Source organism: Sander vitreus, chromosome 12 (genome assembly GCF_031162955.1).
Source record: "Sander vitreus isolate 19-12246 chromosome 12, sanVit1, whole genome shotgun sequence".
NCBI lineage: Eukaryota > Metazoa > Chordata > Actinopteri > Perciformes > Percidae > Sander > Sander vitreus.
In genome coordinates, this window is record NC_135866.1 from 18,796,724 (window position 1) to 18,811,303 (window position 14,580).

General features: G+C 40.4%; 1 protein-coding gene across 9 annotated transcripts in view; it reads left to right on the plus strand.

Annotated features, from left to right (window-relative positions):
- Positions 1–14,580, plus strand: part of LOC144527050 (receptor-type tyrosine-protein phosphatase mu) — a 158,018-nt gene that overhangs the window by 97,127 nt on the left and 46,311 nt on the right. For 4 of the 9 annotated variants that reach the window (XM_078264892.1, XM_078264893.1, XM_078264895.1 and 1 more), the window contains 4 exons: positions 2,874–2,910; positions 3,677–3,751; positions 5,306–5,441; positions 6,986–7,015. In XM_078264892.1, coding sequence (XP_078121018.1) covers positions 2,874–2,910; positions 3,677–3,751; positions 5,306–5,441; positions 6,986–7,015 — 278 coding nt within the window. The remainder of the gene's footprint in view (positions 1–2,873; positions 2,911–3,676; positions 3,752–5,305; positions 5,442–6,985; positions 7,016–14,580) is intronic. The other 5 variants (XM_078264896.1, XM_078264900.1, XM_078264901.1 and 2 more) reach the window with 2 other exon arrangements.

Consider the following 14,580-nt stretch of genomic DNA (forward strand, 5'->3'; position numbering starts at 1 on the left):
GACATTTTTGAAAAATGTGGCCAGTTTTTATTTGCTTTACACCCACTGGTGGAAAGCAACCAAGTACCTTTACTCAAATACTGCACTTAAGAACAATTTTTGAGGTGCTTTACATTCATAATCGATTGATAATACTTCAGTACTTTTACTTAAGTAATATTTTAAATGCATTTCTTGTAATGGAGTATTGTGGTGATTAGTACTTTTTACTGAAGAAAAGGATCTGAATACTTCTTCCACCACGTAACCAAAGAAAAATAACAAAGATGACAAAGAGAGGCAAAAAATAGCACCACTTCTAGATTACATGTTGTGTGTTGGGTGCCAGGTTGCCAGTTTATTGTTTGACAGCTTGTCTTAAAGTGGCGTGCTAATAAGTACATACAGTACCTCAGCAACTAGACTTTTACTTTTAGAATTACATTATTAATTTGTGTGCTTAATATAATGAACCTCAAGCACTAAAAAAATGCATGCATCTTTAAAATGACTAACATACTGCTTGGCAAACCTCTCCTCTCTTTTTCAATCATATGCATATCCACATGAGTGTGTACATGAAACAATGCTAAATATTATGCTGGGTTAAATGAGAATGAAAGGCTGTCTGACAGATTGATTGACTAGGTGAATGAAGGGGACTGAAGTGGCTAAGTACAGAAGTCCCTGACTCTACACAGTAGCTGCTCACCAGTGGTGGAAGAAGTATTCAGATACATTACTTAAGTAAAAGTACTAATACTACACTGTACAAATACCCTGTTACAAGTAAAAGTCCTACATTTGAAAATGTTATTTAAGTAAAAGTATGTAAGTAGGATCAGGAAAATGTACTTAAAGTATTAAAAGTAAAAGTACTCAATGCGGAAAAATCCTCATGTTTTAGAAACTGGAAACAATCAAAACAGTTCTGTCAATCAACTTAGTGTTTAATCTTCTAATTAAGTTGTAGGCCTATATATTATAGGTAGTTTAATTTATAATAAAACATAGTATTTTATAAACTACATGTATTTTGTGTGCAAAAATCTGAATTTGTAAAGTAACTAGTAACTAAAGCTGTCAGATTAATGTAGTGGAGTAAAAAGTACATTATTTCCCTCTGACATGTAGCGGAGTAGAAGTAGAAAGGGGCATGAAAAGAAAAGTAAACTACAAGTTACTCAAGTTTTTACTTTGGTACAGTACTTGAGTAAATGTACTTGGTTAGATTTGTCCACTGCTGCTCACATACTGTAGGCAGACATGTGCATGCAGCAGCACAATTGCATTTGGCCTCTGATAGATAGTGATAGTACTCTGGTGGGGTGTACCAACAGCACTGCCTACACTCTTAATAGGCTACAGCAGGGTCAAGCGTGGGATGCAAAGCTTTATGTGGTGACATGCGCTCTCCTTCCATTACTCTGGCCCTGTTGTCCTGCCTTTTCCTATTGAACTTTATGCCAAATGCTAGACAAGCCTTTGATCAACAGCATTTAAGAGAGGCAGTCGTCCCAGCGGCAGCTAAGTATGGGAGGCAGGAAGCAACAATGGGGTTACCGATCGTACAGGTCGCAGCCTCTGTCATCAAGTGGCACTTGGCGGGGCCCTCCCTCCATGGAGCCATGGCAGACCGCTCAATGGCGACTTCAAGAGCCCCACCGATTGTGGTCCTGAATTAAAATCCCCATAAACAGCCTCCTTGAGAAACACCAGCACGTCTTTAAGGAGGCAAGTGAAATAACGTGCGGCAGGGCTGAATCCAATTAGCAAGTGTGCTCTTGGGAGTAAAGCATTGGCGGTCTGAAACTTTCCAGGTCGAATCGGTGAGTGATATGAATTGGCTGATAGTGCTCTTCCTCGCACAAACAAAAGGAAAGAGCCCCTTGTTGACACAGCATAAAGCTCTGTCGCTGTGATGGACATTATTTTTATATTCAATGTTTTGATTTACAGCGGCCAGTGCACTCTCTTTTATTAAGCCATCACTGTCAGTGGATAGTACCGTAAGCTTTAATTAATGTCTGATGATGTTGGAGTGATTTGTTTGGGCCTCTTAAACTTAATTAGCACTTAGATAAGGTGAGTGCCATCAAAACATAGAATTCTTTTTGCATTCCATTCAAATAAAAATCTAAAAAACTTCTGGTTATGTTGCCTTTTAATAAAGGGACCATCTGACAGCAGTAATGTGAATACACATGCACCCAGGATCACATGAACATTGATGTGTTTTTTTTCCCTTCTCCTCTTCATTATGCCTCTCATGGCCTCGAAATGATGTCTCCCATGTGTGCTCATTGCTCATTGGACAGCTTGGCTGCATCAAACACAGGGACACAGCTCTCATGTCTTTTGTGTTGTATTACTCATTGCCTCCCCGTTCCTGTCTGTGTCCTTTTTCCTGTTCACCAGACCATTGTTGACAACAAACTTCTCTGCCAGCAGCGAGACCAGTGTTTTTTTTAATATGTTGTTGAAGGCTGTTGTCAGAGCTCAAACTCTATTACATATTCAGAAAGCCTCCCTGACATGTCATTTCGGAGCCCTGCATGCTGAGATGGTGTCGCTTGTCACAGGGCTCGGGTTTCTCCACAGTGGCTGACCACCTTGAGCCACAGGCTGTCAACAGATCGCTGTTGGCTGACAAATCAGCAGCTCAGCACCACTAATCTGTGCTGTAGGCCCGCTCGCCTAACTGCGTTTTGTGTCACAGTCATTGAGTTTAACAGATGATAGGGGACAGCATGGAACTGACGGAGCTGTTTTGTTGTAACCATGAGTTCTTACATAGGTGTTGTGTGTCTCATGTATGTGCATGTGTATCATATTAAACTCTTGATCCTCTTCTTTTTCTTCCCCTTCCCTCTTAAATGTTTCACTTTGCACAGGAGACCAAACTTGACTGTGTTCGAGTAGCCACCAAAGGTAGGAATACATCAGATTGATGTTTGCTGTATGTATTTCTTAACCGCACTTGCATATGATGTCTGAGAACTAACTAAACATGAAATTGATATGAACTGGCAATCACATCGTGACACTCAATCTTCATTAAGTGTGTTAGCTGTAATGTGTTACCCTTTGTAAGTGTCTTCACATTAAAACATTGTCCAGGAACATGTGTTTTTCCATGACTGGGAGGCAGCCTGTGTGCCCATTGAGGTCTGCAGGTACTTAGCTATGTGCCCGCACTTCCTGCTCCACACATTAAAAGTGATGAAGTCTAAGCACCATTGATCCGAGAGCAGAATTGATAAGGCCAGAGGGAGCCCTAGCCACACTCCGTTCTGGGCCATGGGAGGTCCTGTCACATGCCCCGACAATCTTGTATATTTAGCAGCTCCATTATGAATTTTGTGTGGAGTTCCAGATATCTCCATCCACATGGCTCAATAGGCTGAAGTAAAATGGCACATATCAGAAGTAGAAGGATCATATATAAGCAATTTCTCACCTGAAGGGATACATTTAAATGCACTATGTTTGGCTCACAAAGATATGAACTGTGAAATGATTGTGGTTGCTAACTTGGCAAAACAAATTGTGAATGCTGTAACGGGTGTCTTTCTCTGCCCCAGTGTTGCATGATGATGGGAAGTGTTGGTGTGGCTGTTTTCAGCTTCAGTGTGGCCTGTCTCTCTCAATGTCTCTCTCTACTGCATGCTATCCTGGATCCACTGACTCTACTCAGCCGCCATACTCGTGACACAGCTCACAACCCCCTACATTCGCATCGCACCAGCGGCCGGTGACAACCAACTAACAGGTCAGACCCGTAAGCTTTCTGCACATTCTCTCACCATCTCAGTTATTCTGTCCACAACTTGGTTTTACCCACTATATGTTTAGTGTGGCGGCCATACTGACAACTCCCTCAAAAGGAAAACAAGTGGTATATTGCGCGTGTATGTGGTTTTGTTTATTGTCCTGCTATCTGCGTAGAATCAGTGTGATTAGACTCTGTCTTTTACCTTCATCTTCTCTGTATTACTGGACATGAAAGACCTGTTTGAGGTGTGATTCCCATTTGATGTGTCAGTGTTGGAGATTTTTGACAGGAGTTAATCCCCTTTTCATGAATATTTCTCATTATCTTTAGGAGATTAAATGTTGGTAGGTGTTGGTTGCTGCAGTTGCGACAACTATAAACGCACAAAAGGATGCTGTAGTGCTCGTCGTAAAGTTCTGGAGAGTTTTCAAGAGTGTAGTGGCGTCTAATTATTAAAATTCTGCTCAGTTTCTACTTGTGTGTGAATCTCAAATTCTCTCAGGCTAGAATGGAAGAGTATTGACTTGTAGCAGCGAACACACAACACTCACAGCTCAAATGGGGATTTGTCACTGACAGCATTTCTGTAAGATTAGCCTGTAACAGTATAGTGGGACAAATCTGCTCCATCCGTCCAGACTTAATTGTTAATGTGTCACCCGTCTTGAAATCTCTGTCTTAAAAACGTATATCTAAATAAAGGCCTGGCTCTTGATAATAACACACCAGAGCAAGAACAATATGTCACAACCAGCCCGGGATAGATATTTACCTTTTTTGATAGCGAGAGAAAATGGCAACGCTGAGGAGAGTAGGAAGCCCGTTCTAACAGATTGGTCTGACATAACAATTTATCATTCTAAATTTACCCCTGGTGACAAGGAATAATGGTGTTGTTCAGGTGGACAGTTGTCATTTCAGGAACGTTGCTTTCCTCAGAGGGCCTCTTATCACTTCCCAGAGAGCAGATGCTGTTAAAACGAGACGTTTTTTTCCCCCTCCCTCTCTCTTTGTGTCTCTCATTGTTGGCTATCTCCTCTCGAGCTGATACTTAATGTTTTGGTTATTTCAGGCTTTTTTTTATCTTCTTGGGTATTATCTTTTCCACCCTGCATCCTACATTTTGTTACAGCCCAGCAACCATTTGCCCCAAACATGATTAACCAAGGGTAAAGATGGTGCAAGCTTATCTCTCCCAGTGCAGCTTCATCCACAGAGCGCTAATGTCCACTAAGGACAAAGCTAAAGGTGGAGTCTTCAGGACAATAGGGAGTCACTTACATTCAGAGTAAACATTGCTCTGAGCCAATACATTTATATTGATATTTATGCTCCACAGAATGCCGCAGATCAGTGTTATCAGTGTATTGAATAATCCACCTCAGTCCTTCACATAGTCAAATCAATGAGAGGACATACTGAAAGCATGGATGTACACTCTGCAGTTTGGCTCATGTAGAACAATAGCAAATGGTCATTAAATGTGTTTCACAGTCTGCCAGATCAGTTGCACTTTTTTGTTTGATCTTTATGCATTGTGATGTTTTTCAGGAGCAGCCACTCACAAACCTGATGCAGTGGAGCCAGAGAAACAAACGGACCACACGGTGAAGATCGCTGGGGTCATCGCTGGCATCCTCCTCTTCGTCATCATCTTCTTAGGAGTGGTACTCGTCATGAAGAAAAGGTAAGCTTTCTTTCTTACTCGTTGAAATACTGTTTCAGATTTGTGAAGAGGATGAACTGACTTGCAGAGTGCTCACAAATAAGTAGTTTGTTTCATCATTTTGTATATTTCTCCCTCAAACGGTAGTATTGTCAGTGTCGTACTAAATAATTAATTTGATCATGTTGATACGCCCCATTAAGGCTGTTTACAGCCATGAGATACAGTGTGCCATGAAAAATTAATCCGTTTCCACGGCACCCTCTAACAAATGCGCAGCGCTTCAATGACATTAGAATGGGAATAGGAAAAATGTTTTTTTAAGGCCGGTGGTATGAAGAGAGGCAGAGAAGAGATAAGAAAGAAAATATGATGAAATGTTCAAGAGGAAAGAGGATGGCCACATAACTGAAGGCTAAGTTTACATTAGCCCTGGACCTCGTACTGGAGAGAGGTCCTCTGTACATATCCCAGCTATCAGGGGAGCTTAAGCTCAGCAAATATCAACCCCCCTTTGTCCACAGCCAGCCCTGAAATAAAACGTAAGTTCCTGCAGAGATTTCTTTGGTGGACACAAGTTGGTTTCCTTTTAATATCTCCATTGTGAAAAAATTAAATAAATAAATATCAATATTCCAGTAAAACGTATCATGTATTAGTTGCACTTTACTGTACGTTCTCCCTGTAGATAGATACAGTGCCTTTCAAAAAAACTGTTTTCCTATTGTGTGGCATTACAACCTGTAATTTAAATGGATTTTTTTTTGGATTTTATGTAATGGACCTACACAAAATAGTAAAAAGTGGTGAGAGTCTGACACTTTCTTACTTACCTGTCTCACAGGGCACCTTTTAAATCCATTATTACAAAACGGTACTACTTTTGCAAGGCACCATAGCTTGTGTCGATTTAAAGAGTCAGTATGAAGTAGATGAAGCGGAGTATGGAGGCGTAGTTGTGTACTAATATAATCACTATGTTCCATGTTTATTTTTTACAGTAATATACGATTCTTCATTTACTACAGCAGGCCCTCTTTGTGTAGCACAGCGATCAGTGGGTGGGTGTGAAAATCAGCACCCAGTAATGGAATTGTTTTCAATTAGCCTTAATCAAACCAGAGATGGAGATGACTTCATTGGTTGAATTTTGTGTAATTTACTCTTACCAACAGGGAATCTAAGTTGTGTTTAGACATTCAAAGCACTCATTAAGTTTGCACCTTGGAGGTCAGATATGGTGATTTTTTTTTTTTATAGGTGTATAAAATGATGTGTTCATAAACCTTTCCTCTAATTTGCAATCAGATGTTGTAAAATAATTAGTTTCAACTGTACTGTACGGAGCCCTCCTCTTCCCCCTTTGCAAAGCATGACATGACTCCAAGCGATCACCTTTGCCTTCATGATCACTAGTTTACCTCCACGTATGCCACCATATCTGATTTTGTTCATTTCTACTCTTTTTTCAAACATTAATATATTTTTACTTTTTCTTTCCTTTTCATTCCATCCCCTCCCCTCTTCCACTGCTTAAATCCTACCACCACCACCACACTCGGCAGAAGAACCTATCACTCCTACACTTACTACCTGTAAGTAACCACTTTGTGTAATGTTAGTGCCATGCTTCTCACCCACACACTGTTTCCCATGCATGCAAAGAGCCATGTCATTCTCCTCCTGCTCAGAGCTATTACAGAGGCCCAACTGTAATCTCTGCTGGAGGAACGGAGGACGCCACTCCAATGCATCTCCACATGATGAGCACATCATACTGTATGTCACATTGGCACCACTTCTGACGAAAGCATGCAGACGCAGCTACACCCCCACAACATCAACCAGCCACAGAAATGTTATTGCAGACATCATTTCTGCAAGACTTTTAAGAAGTTTGTTTATCAAATGATGAACTGAACTGCCTTAACGATTGCACGGTTGCCAAATTCCTCTTGTGAAAGAGGAAAAAAATCAATGCAGGAACTACTGCATTTTTACTGAGTGTGAATTTTTCATTCGACTCCAATGATTTCATCTCTGTTGACTTGTCAAAGTTAGATTTTTTTGAAGTGCCTATCACAGGGAATCTATGCTTTAGTTGTGTCCAGAACCTCAATGAGCTAATACAAATATTTCACATTTTGTACACACATGTGTGTACACTCTGCAAATGCCAAACATGCAGTCAATAACTTGGATTGACCCTATTTATCGGTATTACACTGAAATTGTAAGCATGAGCTACATGATCTTACCAATTTGGCTCCATATGCATGTGATAATTTCAAGTCTTTTTCTCTACCCCTACTCCACCGTCTCATTCTGTCATCAAACCATCTCAACTCTCAATGCTTTTTCTTCCCTTTTTTTTAGCATGTTATTTTGGGTTATTGCACATCCATTCCATTGATTCTATGGTGATGGTGGAGTTGTGTCTTTAGCTGAGAGAACCATTTGCATCACTACTGAACGAGCTGATATGATCACAGAATAACCTCATTTCTATTTCGATGTCTCCAACATCATAAAACAATAGCCGTAGCGCTGCTTTATTTCGCTCTTAATAGAACAGATGATTCCAAATCACACCTCTGAATGGTAAAGAAGCTTATTCTGCAGCTCTGCCTTCACTGCTGTAGCTCATAGGCTCCCGCTGTACGGTCTTTGTGATGGATGCCGACTAATCTGTCTTGAGATGGCTGTGATCAGAGGAGAGAATGGAGGCTGCCTCACATCAAAGAACACCTCAGAATAAACCTGGAGATAATACTACTCTGAATACTCTGCGTGTCACTCATATTAGATCACAGCTGTCTTGGAGGGAAAGCCCCAATGACTTGGAGGGGTGGTGTCATCAAAGCTGAGCACACACATTGACCGAGCTAAACAGGGAGACATGAGGTTGTCAGTAAAACAAAAAATTTACAATTTGTTTACTGTTTGTTGTTTAAAAAGAAGGGAAAGCGCAAATGTGACTCCTCTCTAAAGCTGACAAGATAATAACATAGTATACAGTTATATAAGCTGAACGAGTAATGATCATTATTGAGAAATGTGCCATGACAGCAGCAAATACTAATAGAAAATAAGAAACACGCTTAGATAATACGGAAATAAATAACCAGAGCACCTCAGATGTCTGGATCTCTGTAACAAGTGGTATTGCCCTCCTTTCAGCTATAAGGATGTTCAACACTAGGCCTGCATCACAAAACAAAACCAAAATATTATCTATGAGGCCATTAACAGGTGATACAGCTGTGCATCATTTGTAATTGACGTTCAAAGTTCAATACTACAACCCCCTCCCACCTTCTCTTTATATCTGTCTCTTGTGTCGTTCGTGGTAGGCACAAGGAAGCAATGCAAGTGAGGGGAAAGCAGAAGCGTGTTAGCTCATTGGAAAGACAATTTGCGCCTTGAGGTGTTAAGGCAGGACCTGAAAATGACCATAGAGTTGCTCTGTAGAACAGTTGTTTAGTCATTTCACCCCTACTGTTAAACACACTCAGGGTGTCTAAGCTCAGCTCACAAACACATATGACTAAAACGTTGCATAAACCCAAAGTTTATTTTTACAAATCAATAATAGACTGCTTTCTTAAGATGCTCTCCTCTGAAGTGATCATCTGCAGTTCTGCTGACATCCTTGTGCCAGCTATGAGATTACAACACCTCTATGATTGATGAACCCCATTAATGCTCTCAAACATTCATCAAAGTCTTTTAAAGGCATGAGAACATCCTGCAGTCGCCAAAATATGCACTTTGGGTACATTGCCAGAGGTGTCTGCGGGGGCTACCTCGCAACACAACATCAGTCAGAGCGCTCATTAGGGATGCAGTTACATGTGTGATCAAATATATGACTGTTCTTTAATCAGGTGGCCATACCGGCCGCTGTGCCTGCCGCTGCTGGGTAAAAGAGACGGATCAATGGCATAAGGCAAGGGTTGCAATTGGGTCTTTATTCCCGTGAGAGTTAGATTCATCCATCAAGCAGCAGGCATGTTAAATACAAGCACATGTACTGTATCACTGAGTGACTGATTTGTCAGTCTTGTCTAGTGCTCCTCAAACCTCAGGTATGTGATCTGACTGTCTGAATGTCTTGTATATAATTAACCAATATATGTTCTTCATCTTGTAGAATAACATTACACTAATATCTCAGTGGAAAACCTATAAAAGTGTCATATGTAAAGAAAAAAAGGACATTTGAAATTTTTGGATTAAGACACAGAAAATAGTGATTTTTATTAAGTATAAGGCTTTAGTGTATTTAGAAGTTACCCATTATACAGATATGTATTGTAAGTCCTGTATTTGAATGTCCATTGATGGACTGAATATGGTTTGACTGTTTTTTGCTACCCTTATGGGTGTTTGATTATATTTATATTCTAAAAATTTGAAGACATGTTTGCACAAAATATTTACTCATGAATCTAGTCTATAAATATCGGTGTTTTGCTTAACGTTACCCTCTGCTGTTTTATGATATCAGCTCATAAAAAACAATTTCATCCAGGAGAAACCAGTTCCATTTCCATTTGGCAGGTCACTTATAACATACAGTGGGGCAAAAAAGTATTTAGTCAGCCACCAATTGTGCAAGTTCTCCCACTTAAAAAGATGAGAGGCCTGTAATTTTCATCATAACTACACTTCAACTATGAGAGACAAAATGAGGAAAAACAAAATCCAGAAAATCACATTGTAGGATTTTTAATGAATTTATTTGCAAATTCCTCAGGAATATAAGTATTTGGTCACCTACAAACAAGCAAGATTTCTGGCTCTCACAGACCTGTAACTTCTTCTTTAAGAGGCTCCTCTGTCCTCCACTCGTTACCTGTATTAATGGCACCTGTTTGAATTATCAGTATAAAAGACACCTGTCCACAACCTCAAACAGTCACACTCCAAACTCCACTATGGCCAAGACCAAAGAGCTGTCAAAGGACACCAGAAACAAAATTGTAGACCTGCACCAGGCTGGGAAGACTGAATCTGCAATAGGTAAGCAGCTTGGTGTGAAGAAATCAACTGTGGGAACAATTATAAGAAAATGGAAGACATATAAGACCACTAATAATCTCCCTCGATCTGGGGCTCCACGCAAGATCTCACCCCGTGGGGTCAAAATGATCACAAGAACGGTGAGCAAAAATCCTAGAACCACACGGGGGGATGTAGTGAATGACCTGCAGAGAGCTGGGACCAAAGTAACAAAGGCTACCATCAGTAACACACTACGCCACCAGGGACTCAAATCCTGCAGTGCCAGATGTGTCCCCCTGCTTAAGCCAGTACATGTCCAGGCCCGTCTGGAGTTTGCTAGAGAGCATTTGGATGATCCAGAAAAGGATTGGGAGAATGTCATATGGTCAGATGAAACCAAAATAGAACTTTTTGGTAAAAACTCAACTCGTCTTGTTTGGAGGGGAAAGAATGCTGAGTTGCATCCAAAGAACACCATACCTACTGTGAAGCATGGGGGTGGAAACATCATGCTTTGGGGCTGTTTTTCTGCAAAGGGACCAGGACGACTGATCCGTGTAAAGGAAAGAATGAATGGGGCCATGTATTGTGAGATTTTGAGTGAAAACCTCCTTCCATCAGCAAGGGCATTGAAGATGAAACGTGGCTGGGTCAATGATCCCAAACACACCGCCCGGGCAACGAAGGAGTGGCTTCGTAAGAAGCATTTCAAGGTCCTGGAGTGGCCTAGCCAGTCTCCAGATCTCAACCCCATAGAAAATCTTTGGAGGGAGTTGAAAGTCCGTGTTGCCCAGCGACAGCCCCAAAACATCACTGCTCTAGAGTAGATCTGCATGGAGGAATGGGCCAAAATACCAGCAACAGTGTGTGAAAACCTTGTGAAGACTTAGAGAAAACGTTTGACCTCTGTCATTGCCAACAAAGGGTATATAACAAAGTATTGAGATGAACTTTTGTTATTGACCAAATACTTATTTTCCACAATAATTTGCAAATAAATTCATTAAAAATCCTACAATGTGATTTTCTGGATTTTTTTTTTCTCATTTTGTCTCTCATAGTTGAAGTGTACCTATGGTACATTACAGGCCTCTCATCTTTTTAAGTGGGAGAACTTGCACAATTGTTGGCTGACTAAATACTTTTTTGCCCCACTGTAAATCCCTGATGGTGATTGAGTGGCCCTGATGGTAAACAAACCACCTGTATGCCACTTACTGTTCCGTAATTTACTAAACTCTTGCAGTGATGTATCAAAAAATGCTTAAAATGCCTCCTTTTTTTTACTGAAAACACACAGATATATAAATCATCATTCATGGGGCGCCTACTAAATGTACCATGTATAACACAATGTGCTCAGGGCAAACACCTTCATTAAACCTTACAAGCCGAACATGCAGCAAGAATCACATTAATTGGTACAAGCCTTGCAGATTTTTGCACCTACGAGCTCTGAATGTTGATGAGGAAGGGGCAAGAGGAAGAGCAGTTTAAGCAGGGTGAAGGGATGTCATGCATGGAATGATGAAGTTTCAGTGCATAAAGTGTCATTTACAAAGCATCCGTCTGTCACGGTTTGGCACTATACACAGTTGCTTTCATCAGTTACTAACTTAACTGTATATAACTTACAGGAATAATACAGACAGTGCCATTGAGATAGTGGAACAATTTGGGGGGGAAAAAACTTCTGGTATAGAGCATAAATGTTTATTCTTGTGACAATAAGATGTGGTTGAAAGCTAAAAAAAAGTGTGTGTGAGAGAGATTGAAAGGAGATTCAGAGAAAGTGACAGTGTTCTTGTACGTGTGTGTGTTTTCTAGAGTGCCTGTAGGCGTAGTCAAGGCCAGGTTCGTCAGATTTCTATAGAAATTATGAAAAGTGTGTTGTAGTTTTAAAAGCATGTTTTTTACATTTAGGTTTCACTAAATAAAACGAATAGACTTTAATTAAACTAGCCATAATGTAGGAACAAGGTGACTAGAGACCAAAAACAAATTAAAAAAGATTAATGTTTTTAGAGGCATAACGCCCACAAAATGGTACTTTAACAACAAATTGTAGCCCAATGTTATCATCGTAAAGGTAACACTAAATGTTATTTACAACATTACAAGTTGAGGCTTTTTCTTTAACAACATACGAACATTTTTGAGAATGTAATCACTGTTACTTTAAAATCCCAAATAATTGAACCCCCTTACACTGTGCCTCCTCATATATTACATACTTTATAGTTTGAAAATATATTAAATGCAGTAAATGTAATGTTACATTCTTCTAATGTACTCCTTCAGTGCTGTTTTTTAGTACAATTTATTCCTGTCTTTGGGTAGACGAGGGGCCAAACAAAAAAAATGTAAAAATGAAGAGTTATGAAGGGCAATCTTCATTTTGTTTTAAAAATTGCTCAATCAAGCAATCAAGTTAGCAGATAAATAGTATTGTGCATCACTAAATAGTCTGCATTCAGAAATCAGTTTGCAAATTGCAGTTTCTCCTGCTAAAGTAAATTGATAGATAAAGGAATGGATAGATTGAAATATGATGGGTGGACAGACAACCTCCTGGAAAAATGTATTAAAGGTGGAGAGAAGTTTGAAATGAGACACAGTGCAAACAACTACTAAAATGTCCCCACTGTGTGAATCAAAGATGCTTCTGTTGCCCCTCCCAGCTGCATGTCAGTCATCTAACACGCACACGGACACACACACTCATGCACTGCGAATGTGTGTGGATCATCTAATGAAGCTTTCTTTGTCCCAATGTCACAAGGTTTAGGCTGCTCCAGCACCAAAATAAGGCCCACCATGCTGAGCTCGAGGTTTTGAATCTCTTGTTTTACAAGTCAATGCGGCATCTCCTCCCACAGAACAGAGCTTTTGGCAAACGCACACAGACATACAAGTCATGCAGCTTCCTTTTGGTTGTAGCTGAACTCATGGAGTTAGGAGCTCTGCTCACTTAGATACCAGATACGCCATGCCTGTCATGTACAGAACTGCAGACAATCCCTCTAATGAGAGTTGCTTAATATAGTCACTTGGAGTGTTTCCTCTGTCTTTACTTCTACAAACACCTCTGCCATCTGTCTGTTTCATCCCCCTTCATATGCACATTCACTGCTGTTCAAAGAAATGTGTCATTTAATTGTTGGGCATGCCTGTAAGCAATCGGTCCTATGAAGAAATGTTGTTGGGATCTTTCCACGTGCAGCTTTACGCTATCAGAGGATAGGATAAATGGTCACATCCTTCAAGATGCACAAACCCTCTACTGTACACTTCCTCGTACTTTTTCTGTCAGCACATCAGACCCTGTAATATAGTCATCTATCATTATATTTTCCCCTCTTACAAATGAGGCAAAAATAGTATGCCAATTAATCTTCATCCAACACCCATGGTGTCTTCCAAACATCCCAGTATTACTGGTGCTTTTCTCATTTTGAGACTGATGTCTGTGCAGCCTTGTTTATCTCCAACGCTCGTTCTCCAGTCCAGGAAAACAGAAATCCAAGTCCTAACAGACTCAGAAATAAGAACAGTGATACAGTATTAAAACCTGGATTATAGTTGTTCTTAATAGGCTTCTCCATGAATGCACACACAGTGCCGAATCAGTCTTAATATTGCCTGGGGTGCATACAGCTCCCTCTCCCCTCTTCACTCCGTCCTATTACAATATGAAGCTATAACGTAAGAAAAGATTGCCATTTTGTTCCCGACTCTAATTGCAGATTAAAGACAAAAAGTGAGTCCGGCAGATGAAAATGTCACTACTTTGTCACTTTGCTTTCTGAGAAACGGATCCACTATTAGACTCATGTCGCGGCCTTCAGAGCAAATGACTGTTTGAAGACAGCGGGGGCCTGTTGCCATATGGCACCAGACAGCGTCAAAATTGAATAAACAGAGGAGATTTGCGAAAACAAAGCAGCAGGAGTGCATCATTAGACTGCAGTTGTCCATGAGAGAGACTGCAATTCAAATAGGCAGAGGGGTCACACAGAGAGTAACAAAGTGCGAGGATCAGTGTGAGGGCTGCCATAGTTAATTCTTACACTGCTCGTTCCCCTCCAGCTACAGAGCAGCATCAGATATGGCTATATCTTATAGTACAGTATGCTCAAGTTGTTTGACATTT